This window comes from Lagenorhynchus albirostris, chromosome 13 (genome assembly GCF_949774975.1).
Source record: "Lagenorhynchus albirostris chromosome 13, mLagAlb1.1, whole genome shotgun sequence".
NCBI classification, from domain to species: Eukaryota; Metazoa; Chordata; class Mammalia; order Artiodactyla; family Delphinidae; genus Lagenorhynchus; species Lagenorhynchus albirostris.
In genome coordinates this window covers 30,611,454-30,636,648 of record NC_083107.1, presented here as the reverse complement: position 1 = coordinate 30,636,648, position 25,195 = coordinate 30,611,454, and the positions used below count along the sequence as shown (strand labels likewise).

The following is a 25,195-nucleotide window of genomic DNA, read 5'->3' as shown; positions in this document are numbered from 1 at the left end:
TCTTAGTAAATGAAATGAAACGAAAGGTCATGCAGTAGAGAACAATATTCATATATGACATTTTACCCAATGGGAAGAAAAATGAACAAGGAGGAAAAATACTTTTATTAATTTCATACCTAAAATATGCAATTATAGAAAAACAGGGGAGTGGGAAAAGCTTAAGTTTTAGAGTCAGATCTAGGTTTAAATCATGATTCTATCTTTTAATAGCTAAGCAGCTCTGGGAAATTCCTTAATCTGTAAAATGAACTGTTCTAGCAGCTATTTCATAGCGTGGCAGTGTGGATTAATATAGAAAAGACTTGACATATAGCCATTATGCAATAAACGTTAGCTTGTTTTTCACCACAACCCCATCAGAAAGGACAATAAAAACCACAATCACCATAATCATAATAGTTAATAGTAGCAAACATTATATAGAGCTCACTAAGCATGTCAGACACTGTTGTAAGGGCTTAATCCCCAAAACAACCTTAGTGAGGTAAATCCTATTATCCCCATTTCATATATGAGAAAACTGAAGCACACAGAGACTAAGAGAGGAACAAAGAAGAGAACACAAACTATGTTTATAAAGTATCTTAAAACATCAAGTACCACTTAAATAATTGATTTCTTTTTTCATGTGAGAAACAAGAAACCATGAATTCGTTTGAAGAAGTATTGTCAAAACAGCAGATAATTTCTCCAAAGAATCATCCCCCTTTCTGGGGTTATCCCTTCACTAATCTGTATTATCAGATTCCTACACCAGGTCAGGAAGGAGAAAATATCCTTTCCATTGAGGACACCAAGGTGTAACAGGATAGAAAGGTTCACCCTTCATGATCTGCTGGAGTTCCATCTGGAGGGTCTGCACAGCTCGTCCAGGGTGATCTCCCGCAGTCCGTTTAATTCGATGGATAGAAAGACGGCCATCCACCACTGCAGCGACATCATCATCCTCGAGAAAGATGACACGATTGGTGTGTTCTATGACAGCACTAAAAATGTTCAAGGAGACAGTACAATCAATAATCTAGGATGATTATTACAAACACAACTATCATTAGGACAAAAGGACCAAGTTTAAATACAAAGTCTATCAACCTGCAATATCTCTGATAACTTTCTGGTTATCAGTGCCATTCCCTACAGGGAAATGGAGGAGGGGGGTGGTCACTACAGACAATGAAGAAAAGGAACTCTGTGTGGCAACCAATTTGATGAGATCAGATGAGAAAGCATGCTTATTTCCTCCTCATCCTACCTATCACCAGCCCTCCAATCATAACTCCTAAATATTTCCCAAAGCTTCTCTCTGTGTCCACCACCACAAACCAGTTCAAGCTACCATCAGCCCCTGGCTGAACTACTGCAGGAACCTCCCAACTTCCACCCACATTCCCTCTAACCTCCCTCATCCACTCTCCTTTTCTGCCAAAATGGACATCAAAAGACAACCCTAATCAAGATTTCTCCCTCACCAACACACCGCTCAACAGCTTCCCTTTAGCTCTTAGGAAAACAGCAAAATGCCTTTACCATGACCCCTACCTCTTTGTCTGGCCTTGTCTCCCACCAAACTTCCTCTCCCTATTCCAGCCACACTCACACCCAGCCCAAGATCTCACAGGCTGATCCATCTGCAGAGAATGACTGTTCTTCCCTCCACCTCCTTACCTAATTAACTCCTAATATCTCCTTAACTCTCAGTTCAAGCACCATTCCCTTAAAGAAATGCACCCATAGGAGGGTCAAGTCACCCTGTTATAAGCATTCTGTAGTTCGTGTCACAGCTGGAATTCTATACTTGGTGACCACTCACTAAAATTTGTCTCTCCCATTAAGGAAGAGCTCCTTAAGGACAAGTAATATTTTTATTCTTACCCGCCATTATCTCCTGAGCCGAGCACATGGCTTTGCTGGAGTGTTCAATATGAACGCATGAGTGAATGAAAAGAGGCCGAGACACTTCTGCAACTTCCAGATTATTTAAGCCAAAACTGTCAACTCTGTAACAAACCTACCTAACGACAGCAATGACACATCTCAACACCGACTACATACCCTACACACCTGTAAAATTTAGAAAACACTGAGGCTTGTTTTCTCACTGAGATAATACATCCCCTGCAGTCGTGAACTGCATGATCATTCATTTTTAGATCCCCTTACTTTTAGGCACAATGAATGATTCAAATAGCTGTTGGCGATTTGAGTGATTCCATTTTATCCTCATTACTATTCGTATTTCATTTATAAATGCCTCTAAGCATCCCCACTGCATTTTCTCTCAAAATGTCCTAGTCTAATACTATTTCCTGTGTAAAAGTGATTTTGCTGCCAATTACTTCTGAATTAAAAAGATATGTCCACGTTGGATTAAAACTACAATATAGATTAGCAATTATACTATAATTGGTATGCTCCTAAGCCATTCTACTCTCCAATCTAAAATCTCTCCTTCCTATAAAACCTGGGTTAAGGCTCTTAAAAAAAGAGGAAAAAAAAAAAACCACGAGCTCAGAGTAAATACACTGGAACAAGTCTCAAGGACTTATCTCCTTTGTACACTGACCTACATACTTTGAATTGAGAGCAGAAACGTTCTAGAACACCATCTCCAAAAAGGTCACCTTCACATCCTTAATTAACAAAGTTCTCCTCTACAGCATGACTAGATATATATACAAAGTGACCTCTTGGTTTCTTGTAGCATGAGCAGTTTTACTAAGAATTCTCTCTGAATCAACCAAGGAAGCTCACCTCGCATCAGAAGCAAAGTAATACTCCACTGCTTTTTCTTCAACGGGGAAAAGGCAAGTTGTGCTGTCCACACGAGAGAGATTACAGCTTCCTTTCTTATCTTTGCCTATATTATAGAGTTAACAGAATCAGCACACAATGCAGAAAACCATGGCTGATATATAAATATACATAATTTTCTACAAAATCAACAAAAAACCATAGCAATGCAAAATAATTCCAGCAACTTTTCAATGCCAGGTAGATCACCCTATTTCCATGCAATAAGCCAACAAGAACAACGGGCATAGAGTGAAAGAGCAACTATTAAAGACAGCGTGGCAGATACAGTGCTGTGCTATACGTTCTTTAATGTAATATTTCTTTTCCAAGTAAAAGGCAAATAATTAATGTCACTAAGTCTTTTTTTAATGTATGTATAGCCTAATTTTAATTTAACTTTATACAAAACTTAATGAAATTAATACATATAAGTGTGTATACTTAAACTTATCATTAAAGTTACATTAAAAATATCAAAACTGTGCAGTGAAAAATAAAATGAAGCCTAGTGGCATATTTTTATTATCTCCTAACAAAACTTCTCTAGATTTTAACAGTAAGTCAGCATAACAAGTCAAAGTTCAGGCTACACTAATTCTGATCTAAAAACAAAACAAAGATACTTATAAGTCTCTAACCATGGTATATCATACATGGCAGCTACTGCTAAGGACTGGAACTATAAACCCAGAACCTCTCCTTTCTTAAAATTGGATTTTCTTACATTACTTTCATGTCAGGATAAAGTATAGTCCTTTTGCAATGATAATATCTTTTAATTCTAGCACTTTAGAATTCTGGCATTTCTACTTAATTTGTCAAGCTATTGATGAAGAACTTTTTTCCCCTCTGCTTATTCACAACTGAAGTCAAAACCAGAAGGCATAATGAAGTTTGACGAATTTGCCAAATACAGAAAATACTATTAACTGAAGGCTATATAAATGTCACAGAGACAAAAAAGCACCTTTCTCTAAGATCAGGACATAGTGGACCTTGTAACCAATGGATACAATGGCCAGAGGATACCATAAATATACTTGTAAAAACTCATATTGTGTCCATCCTCTAAAATGCATGTCTATAAAAACTTGATAGTAATTATTCTTAGTAACCTACATTCAAAGTTCTCCACAATCCATGATTATTTGGTGTGTTTTAGGCATGAAAGTAAAATAGCTCTTTCCATCCAAATTCAATAGCAGAAAAGATACCACACTTTGAAAAACAAGTATAAGATGACATCCCAGAGAAGATAACACTATAAAAAGATAAAACAGATCAGTGTTTGCCAGGGGCTGGGTATGGGGACAGGGTTGACTACAGAGGGTCAGCTGAGGGAACTTTTTAGGGGATAAATTGTTCTTTATCTTGATTGTGGAGGTGATTATACAACTTTATGCGCTTGACAGAACTCATGAAATTGTACATCAAAAAGAGTGAACTTTACCGTATGTAAAAAGGTGAATTAAAAAACAGGCAAAAGGATAGGCCAGCACCTACATTTTAAAATTTTTAAATACAACTAGCTTTGGTTATAAAATGTCCTACTGGAGTTGAGTTTCACCATATTCTTTCTACAAATACTGGTTATTTCCTTCTTCAAGTAACAGGGTATATTTAAATACAATATTCAGAAGAATTCAAGGTATCACTGCCTATTTAAATGAAAAAAATATTACCACTTGACATCTATATGACTGTTACAATCTGTAAAATGTCTTCCCATCTACTGTCTATCTCCTCTGATTTCACTTAAGTGGAAACGATTATTATCATCCTGCTTTATTTGGTCAGTAGTTATACCTGGAGAAAATAGCAAATGCTTGAAAGCCAGTCCAGTGTTTTCCCCTTTATACAGCCTTTTCAATAAGAAGCTGTACTTTTTAAACTAAACTCTGCTGAGCCATACATTATCTACCTACTAGGAGCCAGAGAAATCAGGGTTACTAAAACACAACCCCGATCTCAAAAAGATGTCTCACGATAAATTTTTCTTCCAACTTCTTAAGACCTTAGCCAATGTTTTTCCATTGCTTCTAAAAGCAGCCTAAGACATTGTACAAGGTAATATATCACATAAGTAATATATACACAAGCAGAATTATTAACAGAAATCTGGAACTCTGGATCCAAAATTTATACTGGTAGGCTAGTTTTTTTTCTGCAAAGAGAGGGAGGGGAGGAGGAAAATAAGTTCTAACATCTCAGGACTGAAGGTTATTTAAGGAAATAACTTTCTGCTCTAGGTAAAACAGTGAGAGCAGCTACTATCTAACGATGAATAGGTTTAGAGTACTTTGCTACATCTTTTTCAAGAAACCAAGAATTATGCATTAATAATATGGGTTTCAATTTCCTGAATTTAGCATTCCCTGTGTCTTTTACAGAGAGAACTTTTAGTAAAAAAGTAAACAAAAATAACACACCATTTTCTGTCTAATTATATCAATAAAATGATCCAGCTTGTACAGCTAAAAAGATAAACTTCAAATGTAAATTTTAAAAAAACTCCAAATTCAAACAAAGCCCATCAGGTATCAAATGTAAAAATATAAACGTAAAATGTCATGCATAAAACAAAATCCATTTAAACATATTTCAGTTAAAAATTAGGCTAAATTATCCAAATAACTACCACAGAGGTCAATCTACAATAGCCTAGCACGCAAACACAATGCTCTTTTCCTAATCTCAGCATCTTATTTATAATAATGTATCCTACATGGTTTTAATTTAAAACAAAGGAAAAAACTTTAGAATTTCAACTATTTCCTCAAATCTCGAGATCTTAAAGAAACAAATTATTAAAAGCAGTTTTCTAAATACCAAAAGCAGACAGACAAAATACGCTCCCACAAATTAGAAAAATAATGTCAAAATATGTTTCCCCATAAAATAAGCATATTTTTAGAGGCCCAGCACATTCATTCACTCCAAGAACAAAGAATTAGTAAAGAATGAACAAAAGAGGATAAGATTCCTCCCCATCATGCAGAGTGCATTTCCCACCTCTTTCTCCCTGTGATCCCCACCATGTGAATTTTGATCCAATCTGAGTCCTAGCTAAGGATATACAACAGAAAAAAATTCTACTCGTCAGAGAAATCACAAAAACAAATTCTTTTCATGTCTAGACAGAACTATATATATGAGTGGATCTGACCAAAGGGGCATTTAATCAATTTTAGGAAAACAATTCTTTGTAACTACTGCACTCAATTTATACATTTTTCCCATGGCATGATGTAGGAATAGTTTTTACCTGTTCTGTAGAGGATTGGAATGTGATCAGTAGATAGTTTATGTTCACTTCGTACACCAATCAACAAAGGGCTACCTCGTCTGTTAGTACAAAATTAAACAGAATTAAGCCATTTTTATAAGTAATGCACTAATGATACAAAATTTAAATGATGAGGGAACGCTCTGCAAATAATGTTTAAACTCTCCCTCCAAGTTCGACTTCAGATATAACAAAAGAACGACATAAACAGAGTTTTTAAAAAATATTCAGAGGTCAGCCAACTATGACCCACAGGCCAGGTTTGTCTGTTTTTACTGGAACACAGCCATGCCCTTTCTTCTACACATTTTCTACAACTGCTTTCACACTACGACAGCAAAACTAACTAAGTGGTTGCCACAGAGGCAACATAGCCCAGAAAGCCTAAAATATTTACTATCTGGCCTGTTACAGAAAAAGTTTGCGGACCCCTGTTCTATAATGATGCATTAGAAAGTTTTCTCCTTTTTAATGTAAAATGAAACCTTTCTTTTGATGTGTGAACAATATATGAACATTAGTCCCCTTGACTTCATTTTAAAGACAGCTCTCTCTTACCAACTCTTAGGGTTCCACACTGTTCTAAAAAGGACTTCATGATTAGGCTTGAATATCCCAGCAAAAGTAGTAATGGTACAATTATCTAGGACTCTGTCTAGAATATAGAGTTCTGAAAAATACGGATATTTTACAAAATATTCAACATCCAAATTCACAAAGTAACAATGGTGCCCCACTACAAACAAAAGGCCGATTATAAATGCCAAAATGTTTTTGCTTTGTTAAGGGATTCTGTTACATGGAATAGTGGTAAAACAACAGACAAGAAGGGCATATGAAAATAAATATAGTCGACCTCCCATATGCATGGGTTCCACATCTGCAGATTCAACCAACTGCAGATTGAAAATATTCGGGGAAAAAAAATTCCAGCAAGTTCCAAAAAGCAAAACTTGAATTTGCCACACACTGGCAACTATTTACACACTACCATTTGCGTTGTATTTACAACTATGTATATAACATTTACATTACATGAGGGTATGTAAGTAATCTAGAGATGATTTAAAGTGTACAGGAGTATGTATCTAGGTTATACGCAAACACTACACCATTTTATATAGGGGACTTGCACATCCATGGATTTTGGTATTCACGGGAGCTCCTGGAACCAGTCCCCCATGGATACCAAGGGATGACTCACACAAGTATCTCTAAAAAAGGACAGAGCCATTATGGTGAAGGGCCATTCATAGTGTACAGGGAATAAGCTTAAAATGCTAAAGTTTCAAAATACATATAATTATTAGTCATTATAAAATTTATATATACCTTGTGCCTACTGCTTGGCCAGGAAAATGAACACTTTTAAATACAAGTGCAAAAGCACCTTCCTATAGAGGGAAAAAAAAATGCATTAGCATTATATATTATAATCAATTATCAAATGTGAAATGCCTAAAATATACTGGCTTCAGCACAGAAATGTTTTGTTCACACAGCTACTCTTTTGCACTAGTTTATAAATGAGTCTGAATTTTAGGTAGACACTTACTCCTGAGCTTTGATGTATCCAAGATCCACTTTTTAACCAAGCCCACTCTTGAAATAGGCTCAGTAGATAATAGCTCCTAAACAGACCATTTTAAAAGACACCTTTGTACACGCTACCAATACTTCTCAATAGGTACATCATATCTCCCATACTATGCATTAGTAAGGGAAGGGCAGAATCAGAAAAGAGCCCAACCTCCATATCCAAAACCCATTCTCTGGCCCAGTAATTTTATACCACTGTTAACTTCCATTCTTTTTGTCCTTGATATTGGAGACATAACTATACACAATCACAATTATTAACATGCACACCATACCGCCCCCCCTCAACCCAAACTCCTCAGGGACAGGGCCTAAGGAAATCAAGAATGAATAAAGGAGGAACATAAGGTAGGAGAAGGAAGGAACAGAAAAACTGGGTTATACGAGTACAAACAAGAAAAGGCTGGGAAGGCACACTACTCTGCCTTGAGTAAAGAGAAGGAACAGTTCTCTATCTTCTCTACCTTCCTGACTCCTTTAGCTGCAGACATCATAAGATTTGGGTGGAGATGGGAGGTAAGGGGTGGACCTTCACAGAGAAGTAAAGGGCTTTTAAATGGAAAAGCCAGAGTTATGAGTGGGATTGGGGCGGGGGTGGAAATCACTATGTTTTTGGACCTTTGTGTATCTTTGATATCTTTAATCTTTAATTAGGACAACTGGGATGAGATCAAAAACAATACCACTTTTCTCTCGGGTTGGGAAATAATTTTCTGTAGAGGTACAGGGCCAAGGAAAAGTCCCCATAAGGAAAAATGAGGTGACTGTACTGGCTGAGACATGCAGCCATTATCCCAGAATAAAGAGTGTGTATTTCACCGAAGCTACCCTTCGCTAAGTTACTGACTAGAAGAACACTTGAATGAGCAGGAAGCAAGAAGGTGATGAATCCCCAACTGTGTGTACTGTGTACACGTTTGTGTGTGGTGTGTATGGGTTTATGTGTGTGTATGCATAGTTTTTGGACAAACTGCTTTTGGATTATTTTTAGTTCCCATGACACTAAACTACAGTGAAAGAAGTAAAATCATTAAAACAACAGTCTCTCAAAATTATTCAAGTTGAATAGTTATATACATGGGAAATAAAAGCAAAAAATACTTAAGAAATAAGCATAATTCCTACTTATCAAAGTTATTTTTAAGCGTTTATTGTGATTAATGTCGGCAATAATCATCTTTAAAAGTGTGGTTTAATACCAATTGTTGGATGACTCTCTCCACCAAGGTAGTAAAACTTGTATCTTGACTTTCCCGATTGTCATACATGTACTTAACAAGCTTGGCAATTGTCTCTGTGTCTGTTTCAGATTCAAAGTCATAGCCTTTGCTTTCCTGTAATTAGAAAGGAAAAAATTTTGACCCATTCAAGGAAATATTCATAATATCTAAATCTGTTCTACACAATTCTTCCTCAAAAATCTCATTACCCAACTTCTAGTCTCTTTTTGACCACCACACCCTGAATACCCACTCTTTAAACTTAAGGTCACCATCTAATTACGGTGAATCCAAAATAGTGAGGTGATCAAACATACTTATAATTATATAAATCTATATATGTCATATATGAATTAAATACATTTTAAAATAATTAAAATATAATGAAATATATAACATTCACAAACCACTAATTCCATTATGAATATAATGATTCCTTCTTTTTTTTTTTTATAAATTTATTTATTTATTTATTTTTGGTTGCATTGGGTCTTCGTTGTTGCTGCGCGGGCTTTCTTTAGTTGGGTCGAGTGGGGGCTACCCTTTGTTGTGGAGCACAGGCTCTGGACGCGCAGGCTCAGCGGCCATGGCTCACAGGCCCAGCCACTCCGCGGCACGTGGGATCTTCCCAGACCAGGGCACGAACCCGTGTCCCCTGCATTGGCAGGCGGACTCTTAACCACTGTGCCACCAGGGAAGCCCATGATTCCTTCTTTAATGATGATACTTCACTGTCCAATACAATGGCCATTAGCTATAGGTGGCTATTTAAATTTAAAGTGAAATAAAATTTCAAATTTAGTTCCTCATTCATCCTACCTCAACAGCCACATGTGGACAGTGGCTACCATACTGGGACAGTACATGTACAGAAAGTTTCCATCACTGCAGAATGCTGAACTGGACAGCTCTGAGAAGTCACTCATGAAGTCATCATCATTACCATTACTATATACTACACAGCTATTTAGGGCATGGAGCCTTCATTCAATCTGTCTTGAGTCCTCTAACACCCTAGAATCTTTTAAAAATGACACTGTCTCTCACAATGCAAAGACATCCCCCCAAATTCCCATTTTATTTAAGCTTTTGGGTCATTTATAATCAAGCCAAATAATTATTTTCTTTTCATATAAGAAACAAAAAAGTTCTACTGTCAACAAAAAAAAGTCCAATAAACCACCATATCCTTGTAACTGTCTTAGGAATTATTTGATCACATCGAGATAGGATTTACTGCACATCCCAACAGACAACCTCAGTGCTCTCATTAGAAGTATTCTTCAAAGACTGGTAGTCTTTTTAGGTCACTTTACTTACCAAAAACTTCTTCAAGTCTTTGTAGTTGGTGATGATTCCATTGTGAATAACAATAAATTCTAAAAGAGATAAAAGTATTGATGACCAAAAAATTATAGGTCTAATAAACACTATAAATTGCCATTACTAGTAAGAGATTTTTCTCAAGTCAAAAAATTTGTTACATGCTATACTTTCAGCTGTAATCAAGTATTATCCACTTTTCATCATCAGATTACCCTCAGGTAGATCAGCAGCACAGTTCACATGTAGAAGCACACAGGGCTAAGAGGTGGGTATAGTGGGTTAATATAATAAACTGGAGTCTAGAGACATCAACTTCAGTTGTGGCTAAACTACCAGTCCAGTGCCACTACGTAAAAGAAGCAGGTTCCTTGGGCCACTTTCCTCATTTGCAAAATGAAAGGGTTGAACTAAATAACTATTATTCCCACTTCTTTGTTCATTCATTCTTATGCATAAAACATTCCTAAGTTTAAAGAGAAAGGCTTCATCCAATTTACACTACATGAGTTTAAAACCAAAGTTAAAGAATTGAGAAAAAACGGACAGTTACTCAGTTCTATAGTTTACTTATCTGAGGCCCAGAAAACTCCCAGAATGTCAGATAAACTAAAGTTAAAGAAGCATTTCGAGATCAAATACAGATGACAGTGGGATAATTTTCATCTTTTTTTTGATTAAATAACTTTCAAAAACGTAAGAATGTGCAATCAGGAGTTGACAATATTATTTGTAGCCACGGACAGTGTATGTAAAGTAAAGGCAACTAATGTGGATTTCTTATTTAAAGTTCATGTAAATCAGGAGAGAAATTACCACTAAATTCAATTTTATATCAAATTATCAAAATGTTTTTTAATATACTTAAAGACCTGACATTAAGTGAGCTTGAAGTGAACACGTTCATTACAAACCAAATTTTAAACACTTCACTAGATTTCTAAGAAAAGATACCACAAAATGATACTACAAAAATAAATCTTAAAACTTTAATGCTAGAACACAGAGAATCATAAATAGCTGATATAAAGCCTAAAATTAAAGCCAAATTCTCAAAATATAACATATAGTTTTTCAGAAATCTTTTATAAAGACCTTGTCAGTATTAAAAGTTTGAGTAGTTAACATTCTAATCCAATAATTAGGTGAAGCATGAAAAACCTAAAAAGGTAGCTACTGAATTAAACTACAAAATCTTACCTCAAAGGGATATATATATACACACATACATACATATAACTCAAAAATTTTGTTAAATGTTTATATACAGGAAGAGATGGAATAAGGAAGAGGAAATAAGATAGAAGCTAGACTTATTTTAGTATGCCTTTTTTATAGGTATGACCTCAGAACTATGCAAATATTTTAAATAGTTTTAAATAAAAATTATTTTTTAAAGAAAATCAATTCCTAAAACTCAAAATAAAACATATTAACATAATGCTATACCCAGCTAAAAGAACAATTACATACAGAGGGATTATTCCAAGTGACTCCAAAACATAGTAATTTGATTATACATCCCTAGAGAGATATACCCTAAGGACAAAAAAAAAATAAAAAACAGTCAACATACTGTTATGGTAGTGTTGACATTATGATTCCATTGTATACGTAGCATCTGATAGATCAAATAAGTATGTTGCTGGTGTTAAGAACTAAGTTTTTAAGTGTGACTGAAAAGAAATACATAAATCAATGAGGTTAAGTAAAAACCTTACAGCCCTGGATTGGAATTGAAAGTGTTAGTGTAAAATTACGTTGTGTTTTCTCTTTAAATTTATACATGCACATACACAGAGGTATATATATTTCCTAGCTCTGCTCACTGAAAAGGCCTAGGTGCAATGAGCACTTCTAAGACCTGGTTTAGTCTTTTTTTTTTTTTTTTGGCAGTGCAATACAGAAGTACATGGTGTTACTAGCTTGAGATAACAGAAGTTTTAAAAGATGACCATTTACTATCAAGTAGCCTCATAACAGAAATGTATCTCAAGTTGCCAAGGCTGTAGAAAATATGCAGGATGGGATGGAGATTATTCTTGTGTTTAACAGGGTAAAAGAGTTAATTGCTAGCCCAGCACTATAACTGTACTTATTTGGGAAAAAAACTGGTTTGTTTCAATGATGGTTTCATCTTTCATTTCTTTCAGCTGGGTGGGAAATAAAAGGACACATGCTTTCCTGAATTTTACATGTTCCTGTTAATACACGTTTTGTTTCCATTAAGCCTGCAGGAGTCCTCCTGGGTATTTCTGAATTGTGTTGTGTACATGTGTGCCTGAGAGCTTGTCTTCTTACAGCATTTAGTTGCTGTTTGCCTTTTTGTTGGATAAAATATTAGCAATGTATCCTTCCCATATTCCCTGCCATCAAACCTATTATGATCCGAAATTCTCATCAAACATCTGGTTTTAGAACTTCAGAGATGGTAGTAAAACAAAAAAAATTCTTGGACAAACCATCCCCTCCGTAAGCATGGGCCTATGCTGAAACTTTCCCTCACAACTCTACATTTCTACTTCAAGTAACTGACCTTTAAACTCTACCCATTTAGAGGAACAAACCATGGAAAGGAGGTACATATGTTTGCCCTCTTCCTATAGGCCTCATCTTCAAATTTTAGTTCTGTCACACAAGAAAATCTCACTCTGTCCCGTGTCCTTTTCTAATCTTGACAAAGAGGAAAGTTCCTTCTAGAGCTATCCATGCTCCTCAGATCTGCTGTGTGCGCTGTGCGGACTCCCAGTGAAGTGGAGGGTGACAGCAGGCAGTAGACTCTAAGGCACTTTCCTCCACGTAGAATGGCAGGTTGTCCCTCCCCGCACTCTCCCAAGAAGATGACCTGATGCATCCTGGCTCCGTGTTCACACAGCTTGTCACTGCAGCAGAAGACACATCTACGCCTTCGTTATTCAAACGTGCGTGGCTCTCTAGCATGACTAAATAACACGGGAACAATCCATCTCTAAATAAATACTACTGACTGTGCTGTTTCTTCTAGAGGTGCCTCTGCTGATGTATTTCTAAGCCATACCAGTCTTTCCAGTTTCAGTGGTCGAATGTGGCCCCCTAGTTACTGTTGGGGGTTACTTTAACCATAAGGTAAACCCTTCTCCAACAGTTTCAAAATACTTGTGACTTCAGACATCAGTTCAGAGAGCTTACACTTTGTCGGCCTTCACCTGCTCCTTAATTCTCGACACTACGAGGTGGAGTTATCAATGAGATCACAGAAGCTACTGCTGGAAAAGTTTGTAAGACAAAAAGTCATCACATGTTTCTTGACTGTCATAACTGAGCAATGTTTTCTGAGTCTGAGATGTAGGCTTTGGAGGAGTAATGGTAACAAGTTATCTGAGTATCCAAGAGTCTGAAAGACCTCTCTGGAAGTACAAATATATAACAAAGAGAGAAGACAGTCATCAGGGAGGATGCTTACTTACACAGTGTAACTTGGATCTGATCGTTCTCCCGGCACAAAGGAGCGAGTACTTTCAACAGGACATCTACGTACTAAGAGGTGGTATGGCAATTAACTTCAGGGCAAAACTGAATCAAGCATTCTGTATTTTGGAAAAAAACTGCGTTTTTTTTTCATGGAAACTAGATACTCTTCTCTAGTTTATTGAATTTTAAAAATGGAAGATCCTGCATTTTTAAAAGGCCTTTTTACATGAAGTAGAATTTCGAATTGACAGATCTAGAAATCAATCTGAATTGGACAAACTATGGATTCAACATGCAGATGAGATTTCCTCCTACGGTTACCTTGAAGCAGATTTGATACCCACCCTCAAAAGAATCCTATAAAAAATCAGCTTCAAAACCCCTTTTTAATCACAATAGTGCAGCAAAACCAGAAGTCAACAACTGCCTGTTAACCTGTTATTTCAAATATCGACTGAAAAGCCAACAGGCATTTTTTTGTGCAGCTTTTTAAAACACTGTTAAGTTGAAATATCAAATCTGCACGGCACCGTCCCTTCACAGAAGGCAAGAAACTGCCAGCACATCACGTGGGAGGCCGTCCTTGGTGCTGTCGGCCATGAAAGTGGGCCTCCTTCAGGATCTGGCTGAGGTGCAAGCCAGGGCCTCGGCACAAATGCAGACTGCCTGGCACGGGCTTGGGGTGCTGGCGCTGGGCCCGGCGACGAGGTGGTTTAAGCCACTTTCTGGCCCCCCGGCCCTGGCTATTGCCGCTGCTGCCGCTCCCGCCACTATCACTGAGTGAAGACTCTGTGTCCCGGGATCGTGAAAGACAGGCTTTCTACTACTCCTTGTGGTCTGGGGGGAAGATGGTGGTCTTATTCACTGCCACCCCTTCTTTTCCTGGGGCAGAGGCGCTGGCTCACAGCAGCTGATGGAGGGGAGCGACGAGGCACCGCAAGAGGAGGGAACAGAGGGCGCTGTGTTTCGGTGGTCGCCACGCCCACCCTCTCAGGCCTTGGCTCCATGGTACCCACCGCTACTTCCAGCATCTGCTCCGGGCCCCCCATGTCACAGCCACCACGGCACCCAGGTTTATAGTCTTTAATTATCGTTTCCACTGAAAGAAACTAGGACTCCTTAGAGAAATGGCTGATTCCAGGTTTGGGGCAGGATTAGATAAACCTGCAACATCTTGAACTACCAGAAAACAACAAAGACTACTGAGCCTACTTGGGTCACATCAAAAGGACTCAGGAGTCAACCTGAATAAGCTCCCAATGACTAAAGATGGGAAGTTTTGTGCATCAATATAGATAATTACTTCAGTGTTTTGAAACAAATGAAATATTTTAAATCCATGCATTTATAATAATACAGTAAGTATAAAAAGGAACTCTGTTCACCTTAGAACATTAGAACCGCTTCATTTGAAAAATGGTAAATAAAGGGGAAAAAAAATCAAACATTTATCTTGCCTTTCCTATACAATCTGTACATCAGGGTAATCAAGTGGTTAATATGGAGAAGTTTCTCTTTATAGAAGTATTTTAGATAATAAATGAAGAAGGAAAGATTGTATTAGACTATCACCATTTTATAACCCCTAAAGAAATAATTAATACTGGCAATGATTATCAATGACCTAACACAAAAAGAAAAACATCCAAACATTACAGGTACAAACAAATACCATACCAACTTATAACACATAGAAGGGACAGAGAGTTATGTGAAATGACACCACAGGATGCACGCCATTAGCAAGATCTAGACTGTAGGAAACTCTACAGGACAAACAATAGAGTAAACTGCAAGGAAGAAAGCAGAGAAAAGTCTCTTAGGAGACTTAGGAGATAAATCAATCTACTAAGTCCTTACCTTTTAGAGATACACACTTACATAATTACTAATTCAATGCTATGATATCTAGTTATCTGTGATATATCTATCTATATGATATCTATTGGCTTCCAAAATAATCTGGGTGGGGTACAGAAAAATATAACTGATTATGTATTGATAAATGTTAAAGCTGGGTGATGGATATATCAGGTTCTGTATGCTCTCTACATCTGAACATGCTTGAAATTTTCCATATTAAAATAATGAAAACAGAGTTTTCATTCTTCTATTATTGGCCCTCTACAAACACTCCAGAGCATGTACAGTCTGTCCTGTCCATACCATTATTTTTATCAGAGCGCTGGGGATGGCTATTGACAGGATTGGGTTCGCCATGCGTTGCCCAACGGGTATGAGCTATTCCAAGGTGTACATCAAATTCTATATCCAAATCCATATCTTGTTGTTCTGAAAAAGATAAAATAAAAAACTTCAATATTAAATCATGCTGGAGAGATAATGCTATAAGCTAAAGTTAAATGTAATTATTACAGTTCTGCTCACCTGGAATATATAATTATTGAAACTGAAGATCAGGCATATTCAAAACAGTAATTAAAAGACTTACAGGAGTTAATGCTGCTGAAATATTTAGGGCAAATGGTTCCAATAACAACCAAAAAAATGTATACAAAGAGACAAAGCGTATGTGACAAAATGCTAACAACTGGTAAAACTAGATGAAGTATATGGATGATTAATGTACTATTCTTTCAACTTTTCTGGAGGCTTGAAAATGTTCAAACTTATGGTCAAAAAGAGTTAAGGTGACTTTTTTAAATCTGTATTTAATCCTTTCCTTGAAAAAAATCAGTATCATTTTAATTAGACATGTAAAAAAATTCATTTTCTCAGGCTTGCCCTGGTGGCGCAGTGGTTGAGAGTCCGCCTGCCGATGCAGGGGACACGGGTTCGTGCCCCGGTCCGGGAAGATCCCACATACTGCGGAGCGGCTGGGCCCGTGAGCCGTGGCCGCTGGGCCTGCGCATCCGGAGCCTGTGCTCCGCGGAGGGAGAGGCCGCAACAGTGAGAGGCCCGCGTACAGAAAAAGAAAATTCATTTTCTCAATGCCACACAACATTATGACTGCAATTTCTTTGGTCCCCAGTAAATGTAACCATATCTCACACCATAAACTACAATTATGAAGAGCTTGCATAAGCAAAAAATAGTCCTTGAAAACAAAGCAGCACTATGAAAGTATGAGGTTATGGGCTGATGTTCCTCTGTCTTGCAAAGCAGCTATTCTAATTCCTTCTCCTTACGAACTCTCTCTTCTTGCTTCCTCCAGGGAAAAGAAAAAAAAAAAGACAGTTCTAGTATAGCATCTACCAGTAACGTCTCCTTCTAATTTCCTAAATAGAAATTTCATTTGGCTAAGAAACCAGGTAACAAACCTTATCAGAATTAGGTCTAAATTAAGAGCAAAATGCTCAGAAGTGTGAACAGGAAAGTCCACGCATATTAGTACATAGTCTTTGTAGATTTTATCCTGGTTTAAACAGTGGTCATCCTAAAATACAAATCTGATAAAGAAACAATGCTTAAAATCCTTAAATAGACTTCCAGTTGCTTAAAATGTGGTTTGCATCCCTAGCTACCCATATGAATCATCCTAAACCTGGTCACATGGATTTAAAAAAAGATTCTCAAATTCTAACATACAACCAGAGAACCATTTTCTCACAAGATAAAGCCCCAACACCTTTTCATGGTATACAAAGGCCCTTCACCATCTGGCCCCCACCTACCTTTCCATCCTTCTCTCCCAACCCTCTCCAATCACTCCTCGAAGCTTTCAATGCACCTTTTACAAATAACAACAGCTAACATTTATGGAGAACTTACTCTGTGCAAGGTACTACAGACATCTCCCCACTCTATCCCTATCACTGTGGCCTAAGCCTCCATCATCTCTACATGGACTACTAAACAGAATCCTAACTGGTCGCCCTGTGTCCAGTCTTCCTCTGTACAATCTAACCAAAGTGATCCTCTCAAAACAGAAGTTAGATCACGTCAGTCCCCTCTGCAAAATGTTCCAGTGGCTTCCCACGACACACAAAGTAAAATCCATCATTCTGAAGACCCTCCATGACCTAGCCGTCAGCCTCCTCTCTAGCCTCATCTCCTGCCACTCTCTCCCTCACTTACTGAGCTCTAGCCCCACTGACTTCCAGCTATAAGCAGGCCAAACCCACACTGAATCTACGCACTTGGTGTTCCCTCTGCCTAGAATTCCCGTCTTCAGACAATCACGTGATCTCTGCTCAAATGTCATCTCTACCATACTTTTTCTTCATGGCACTAATCACTACCTAACGTTATTTATTGTTTGTCATCTGGCCCTCTCACTAGACAGTAAGCTCCATCTGGGCAGGGAGTTTGCTTATCTTTTCTTTGTCCTAAGGGCTTAGAACAATGGCTGGTATATAATAGGTACTCAATAAATATTCATTTTGTTATTGAATCCTCACAATACAATTAGGTACTGTTAGGTACAACTGTCCCCATTTTATAGATAAAGGAACTGAGGCTTCACGAGGTCACAGAACCTGCCCTAGGTCACAACTAATAGGAAACAGAGACAGGATTTGAACCCAAGAGTGCTTGACTCCAGAGCCTAAGACTAAAACCACAATGTATACTCTGCCGTACTATTATAACATTTATGACATGCTGTCTACCCGGCTTCTGCCAGAATTTAAGATCCACAAAGGTAGCAGCTTGTCTTATTATCTTTGAATTGTAAGCACTAAGCTACATAGGACAGATACTCAAACTTTTGTTGGGTAGTTCAATCAACGGATAAAATCATCAATGTATTCTTTTCTGGCTTAACTGTGTTCTGAAAAATTAAGGCGACCTGATAAATGACCTCCAGAAAAGTAAGGATTTCCATTCATTACTACTTAACAGGCAATGCAAGCAGTGAAAACATTTGACTAGTTTTTGGGGTTAACTATAATTAAAAGCAGTATGTGCCCCCCACTTGCTGGCAAGAGAAAGTACATTGGAGAAAGCAACAAGAGTCTATAAAATGAACTCATTTCAAATTCACGGTAATTACCATACCTATTTCACTGTTGCCAAAGGAACATTATCTAATGACTAATAAGAAAAAGATCATTGCTATGACAATACGCATATTCCCCGCAAGAAATATTGCATGCTTTATAAATTAATCAGGGCTCCAGTCCTGACTCTTCCTATCCAGTGTTACTCCATTCTAAAGCCCCTTGTTGAACCTTAAGCCTAGATAACGCTACACTCAGTTTTCTCTCCCCCGCCCGCCACGAGCTGCCAAGCAACACTGAAGAAAGTCACAAAATTCTGTAAATTGAGTCCACTTCAAGTTCATGGGTAATTATCAAATCTATTTAACTGTTGCCATTTAAGGAACATGTATCCGTGTTCCCTATTCACTAAACTGAGAACTCATTCAATTCCCCAACAGCTCATGACATTTTTTATACTCTTCTTAAGCCTCAATCCTACCTATATCATCCCTCAATCTACCTCACTCAGGTTTCCCCTTCACCTCATAACTCTGTTTAAATTAGCTTTTCTTTTCCCTTTAACTCCTATAAAGGCTAACTCCCCACCTGTGCCTTGACCTTTCTGAGCTGTAACGCCTCAATAATTTCCTTTCTTGCATCTTCTGTCTTCCCCCCACCCTTATTATTCCCAAGGTTCCTTGCCCTCTGTGTACCTGTTCTCAGATGTCATCTTTCTTTTTTTTTTTAATAGTTCAAACATATTTAATTTGCTGGTAATGATGAAACACTCAAATACCTACACCCAGATAACAAATGTTAACATATAATCATTTGTGCTTTACATCTTTAAGACATAAATTATTTTAAAAATCTTTACTTGTTGTCATGCCCTAGAACAGCAGTCCTCTTCTGCCTTTCCTCTGCCCCCAAACTTCACTGCTTTTACTGCTGACACCATCTAATGTCAGTACCTGCTCCTCTGAGCTTCAATTTTCTCATCTGCAAAATGAGGATGATAATTTCACCTACTTCATGGGTTATAACGAGGACTATATAGAAGGCACCTAGTAGAGTGCCTGGGACACAGAAAGCAATCAATAAATGTTAGCAAGTATTATCAAAGTCAGGAGCTACCAAAAAGCAGTCTAATGGTCTTCTCTGAGATGTCTTCCTTCCCTTTTGTCTTAAGAGGTTAAACACTAAAACTTGCTGGGAATAATAAAATAAACATCACAAACATCGAAATAACCACACTCCGACTTAACAAATGCTAACGTCTCACTATTTATGCTTTAGATCTTTTTTAAAGCCTGAAATGTGGGCTTCCCTGGTGGCACAGTGGTTGAGAATCCACCTGCCAATGAAGGGGACACGGGTTCGAGCCCTGGTCCGGGAAGATCTCACATGCCGTGGAGCAACTGAGCCTGTGCGCCACAAATACTGAGCCTGAGCTCTAGAGCCCACGAGCCACAACTGCTGAAGCCCACGTGCTGCAACTACTGAAGCCCACGTGCCTAGAGCCCGAGCTCCGCAACAGGAGAAGCCACCGCAGTGGGAGGCCCGTGCACCACAGCAAAGAGTAGCCCCCGCTCCTCGCAACTAGAGAAAGCCCACGCACAGCAACAAAGACCCAACGCAGCCAAAAATAAATTAAAAATAAATAAACCCTAAAATGTAAAAAAATGCAGTTGGTACCTCCTTTATACCCTGCTCCATCCCTTTCCTCCCCAGAGGATTCACAAGAGCTTTCCCACCTATGCCTTCAAATTTCTATTATGCTACTATATTCATAAATTATAGTATTCTTTTTTTTAAATGGTACAATACTTTGCATATCCTTCTCTAGATTGCTTTTTTCACTCAACATTAAGTTCTCAGAAATTATGCATGTCCCCACATGCAGAACCAGATCCAATACACGTCTTTCAAAAGCTACACATGGTCATTCACTATCACATACAATTTATTCCAGGTTGCTTCTAAACTTTGCTGCAATGCATCTTATTGTCATGTCTCCTTGTCATAGTGTTTCTTTTGAGTACCTGCCCAAGAGTGGAAGTGCGTGGCCACAAGGTATAGGCATCTCCCATTTAGACATTGCCAGATTGCTCTTCCAAGTGATTCATCAGTTACAAACTCACCAGCACTGTCTCCAAGTGACCCATTCCAGGAAAGGGGTCACTTTCCTGCAGGAGGAGGCATGTTTCAATATGGTGACATTCAAAGATGTCAGAAGGTCCTCCCTTCTCACCTTCACTGCCCAAATATAATTAGCAGCCATTCCTTACGTATCCCAAGTCTTCCTAACTTGTGGGAACTAGCTCTCCCCTGAATCTTAAACCAATCTGTTTATTCTCTCCTGTAGAACCTACTATAATCAGCCTGGTAAACAGGATGCAGTACACACATTAGACCAAATATTTATAACCACGGTTTTTGAAGTGTAGCTTTTGGGGGTGTCTGCTTTATCCCAAGCTAATCTTACCCACAATACATAAAAAATAAGTACTGATTTAATTTGTTAAGCAAGTACAGTTGACCCTTGAACAACACGGTGGGTTACGGGTGCTGACCCACCCAGCAGTTGAAAATCCGAGTATAACTTATAGTCAGCCCTCTGTGCCCAAGGTTCCACCTCCATGGATTTAACCGACTGTGGATGGTGTAATAATGTAGTATTTACTATTGAAAAAAAATTCACACATAAGTGGACCTGAACAGTTCAAACACGTGTTGTTCGAGCATCAATTGTACCACAAAGCTAAATGTCTGGCTTATGTGAAAATTAAAAATGACTAAATCCATCGTTCTCCTCTTCCACCTGCACTTCTTTACAATGATAACAATGGCATCCATTTGAGCAGGTATATAAAAAACCTACTGTTTTCTGGGTTTTTTGTTTTTTTGTGGGGTTTTTTTGCGGTACGCGGGCCTCTCACTGTTGTGGCCTCTCCCATTGCAGAGCACAGGCTCCGGACGCGCAGGCTCAGCGGCCGTGGCTCACGGGCCCAGCCGCTCCGCGGCATGTGGGATCCTCCCAGACCGGGGCACGAACCCGTGTCCCCTGCATCGGCAGGCGGACTCTCAACCACTGCGCCACCAGGGAAGCCCTGTTTCCTGGTTTTTTAGAGGATTTTTTTAAATGTTTTTTCAATCAATCTACTTCAAAGTTTTTGTTTTGTTTTCAAGTTTCCTGTGAAAAAATAAAATGTATAAACATAATGTAATGAACTAAATACTGTAAAGTATACCCTCTTTAGTGGAACATGTATCTCTGGCAACTACTTTATGCCAGGGAAGTAAGAAAATCATGAGGGAAAAATATGATACCTGATTGTATCAGACCTACTAAAAGGTGCAACATCCAGACTGACCACACATCCAAACTCAGCGTTTAGTCCAAAGTGAAGACAACCACCAAGTGAAGACACATGAATAAGGGCACCACTGAAAATACCTTTTGTCTTATGAAAGGCCCTTCCTCAGGAATGATGGCTACTTCATTTTAGGATATTAAGCTTGCTCTGAACACAGTGTACATAATTAAGTTCCTTCTCTAGTTAATATCATTTTTTGAAACTGACAGATATTAAAACCAGTACAGATAGCATCAAAACTACTTTTCTTCCCTCCCTTCAACTTTAAAAATCACTGTTCTCAAAATGGGCCCCAAAATATGGGAGGAAAAGTAATTTGGTAGGGAAGGGAGAAGGAAGAAAAGAGGAGGGGGTTCAAAAACCAAACTAAGTACATTACTGTGAACTTCTTCATCCAGCGCCTTAACTTTTCCTTTCTTCTTAATGAGCTGGATTTTGCAGGCATTGGCTTCCCAGTCTTTGTCATTGCCTCCATCAATCCCCACACCTAAATCACCAAGAGGTAGAAATGCAAGGTTTAGAAACTGACTACTACTTAGATTATCACTGTAAGGCAAAACTTCTAAGGAAAAAAAATTTTTTTTCATCTAATTAGTTCACTTACTTATCAATTCAAAATTTACTGAAAACCTATTATATGTCAAAAACCATGGTAGCTGCTAGAGATAAAAATGAAGAAAACTCAGTTCCTGTTCTTAAATTTCTCAATAGCCTATTGAGAAGACAGACAAGGAAAAAAATAATTACAATACAGTGTGGTTTTAATATAATAAAAGTTATGTGGTTATAATAAAAGTACTACAGGTTGCAACTGAAGTACAATGGAGAAACGAAGAAGACAGGCACCCACTGCAGAAGCAGGGTAAGGAGGGAATGTCAGGGAACACATCTCTCAAGATTCTACTAAAGTTCCTACGTAATTTGAAAAAATTACTCTGAAGATACTGGAAAAGCACTGAGTAGTTTCAAGCAGAGAAATTACATGGCGAAGAAGTTCAGAAAACTCCCTTTGGAAAGAGTGTAAAGGTTGGAGGAGAGAAAGAGGAAGAAGAAACCTGCTGTCAGAAGTTACACCTACAGCAAAGCAAAAATGAGGAAGGCCTGAGCTACACAATGGTCATGAAGAGATGAGTGATACTGAGAAGCAGAACTGACTGCAGGTAACGTGAGAAAGCAGGAGACGTCTGGGACACCTCCCAGGCTCAAAGGACTTGCTGAATGACTGACTGTTGATTAAAGAACAGAGAAAGAACAGAGTGAAGAGTGGAGTGAGAAATGGAGCATATTCAGTTCAATTCTGCACATGCAAAGTCTATAATATCATGGTCTATCCAGGGAGAAATTTCTAGGAGGCAGCTGGAAATACAGGTGTGCAGCACGGGAAATACATCTGGATTGTAAGTCACAACCATACAGGAGGTTGGGACTTCCCTGGTGATCCAGTGGTTAAGAATCCGCCTTCCAATGCAGGGGACGTGGCTCCAACCCCTGGTCGGGAAACTAAGATCCCACAGCCGCGGGGCAACTAAACCCACGCACCGCAACTACAGAGAAGCCCGCAACGAAGAGCCCACACTCCTCAACGAAGACCCAACGCGGCCAACATAAAAATTAAAAAAAAAACATACAGGAGGTTGATGAAGTCAGAGCTCACCCACGAAAATACAAAATAAGAAAAGTGGGCCTATGAAAGTATCTTGAAGAACATTAATATAAGTAATAGGTGGAAGAAAAGAAGCCCCCAAAGCAGACAGAAAATAATCAGCATGTTAGGAAGAGAATGAGAAGATGCGCTGTCAGAGAAGCTGAGGAAAGAGAATTTTAAGAACAAAGGAGTTGAGGAATTGACTTTCCATTAACTGAGGAAGAGTCAGGGAAGATAAATGCCCGTTACAACCAGGAATGTTGAGTGTACAGAAAAGAGTTAATATGGCAGGCCCAAGATTGCTGTCTTAGAAAGGCCTGCTTGGTAAAGCTGGCCATTGGCTGGCATGGATTTCAGGAGGGTTCCCACCACAGTAACTGATTAAGTATGGCTTACTGCACCTACACTGTTGGTGCAAACAAGGTGGCTTATGCCGAATGTCTGCTTCTCCTCTAGGAGCCTGGAATTTTGGCACATGTTAGGCAGAGGGTATCTACATGACCAGCCCCCAGTGACAGTCTTGGGCACTGAGTTACTAATGAGCTTCCCTGGTATACAACATTTCACACATTTTGTCCAACTCACTGGGGGAATTAAGCATATCCTGCATGACTCCACAGGGAGAGAATCCTGAAGCTATGTCTGCTCTCCTCCAGACTTCACCCCATGCACCTTTTCCCTTTGCTGATTTTGCTTTGTATTCTTTTGTTGTAATAAATCATAGCCATGAGTACAACTATATGCTGAGTTCTGCTAGGGAATCACTGAAACTGGGGATGGTCTTGGGGACCCCTGATACAGTTAAGGGAAGAAGCTGGAGTAGAACATAAAGTTGACAAAAAGTTATTTTTATCTGCTTTGTTTCTCTAAGATAGAAGAATCTTGGGCAAGTTCACATGCCAAAAGCATGGAATCCACGGAGAAAAAGAAGTTAAAAGTTACAGGAAAGAAAAAAAAATATACAGAGTAAGGCCTTAAGAACTGTTTTATAATGAAAATGCCCCATGTGATTTGTTTTTATAGCAACATTCTTAGCAAAGGAAGATACCCGTGAGAAGCAATATTCTACATAAATGCTAATGCTGCTGAAATTGCATGAACAAACCCTTTAAACATGATAAAAGCCAAAAATTCTTCAGATTTTAGATTTACCAGAAACAACAAAATGAACATTATAAAGAATCTAGTAACCTAAAACAAACAAAAAACCCTTTCTATTTATTCAAGAATCATGCAACACCCATAATATTTTTTTAAAGGAAATACCAGCAGAATCATATCCTCTGTACTCCAGTCTCTGAAGGCCTTTGATTAGGGTCTCCAAAATTTCTCGTCTCGTGCGAGGAACATGGTAGTTTAAGTAAGCAAATATACCTGCAAATAAACAAATATTTAATAGAAAATTCTAACTAGAGAATCAACATTGGCATAACTATGACAAAAATCTTAATTTTCATAATAATGTCTAAGATGTGCAAAAATGTGAAGCTACAGTCCCTCTTTAAAAAAGAAAGAATCTTCACTTCAAATTATTCAAAGGCAGTGAAACTTTTTCAAAGCGGAATTTCTTGTAAGTATAAAAGACTGAAGCAAATAAGTCAAAATAAATGTTTAGT

At 38.2% G+C, this 25,195-nt stretch overlaps 1 protein-coding gene and 1 pseudogene across 6 annotated transcripts in view; both read right to left on the bottom strand.

Moving 5' to 3' along the window:
- The window catches only part of GFPT1 (glutamine--fructose-6-phosphate transaminase 1), a 73,730-nt gene that overhangs the window by 31,562 nt on the left and 16,973 nt on the right, over positions 1–25,195 (bottom strand). For 5 of the 6 annotated variants that reach the window (XM_060168646.1, XM_060168647.1, XM_060168650.1 and 2 more), the window contains exons 2-10: positions 24,846–24,953; positions 22,314–22,421; positions 15,841–15,966; positions 10,222–10,280; positions 8,881–9,015; positions 7,415–7,476; positions 6,062–6,141; positions 2,755–2,860; positions 826–989 (exon numbers count right to left, since the gene is read on the bottom strand). In XM_060168646.1, the coding sequence (XP_060024629.1) occupies positions 826–989; positions 2,755–2,860; positions 6,062–6,141; positions 7,415–7,476; positions 8,881–9,015; positions 10,222–10,280; positions 15,841–15,966; positions 22,314–22,421; positions 24,846–24,953 (948 nt within the window). Of the gene's footprint in view, positions 1–825; positions 990–2,754; positions 2,861–6,061; positions 6,142–7,414; positions 7,477–8,880; positions 9,016–10,221; positions 10,281–15,840; positions 15,967–22,313; positions 22,422–22,538; positions 22,594–24,845; positions 24,954–25,195 lie in introns of all 6 variants that reach the window. The other variant, XM_060168649.1, reaches the window with a different exon arrangement.
- LOC132531869 (protein FAM104A-like) lies at positions 14,240–14,723 on the bottom strand (annotated as a pseudogene).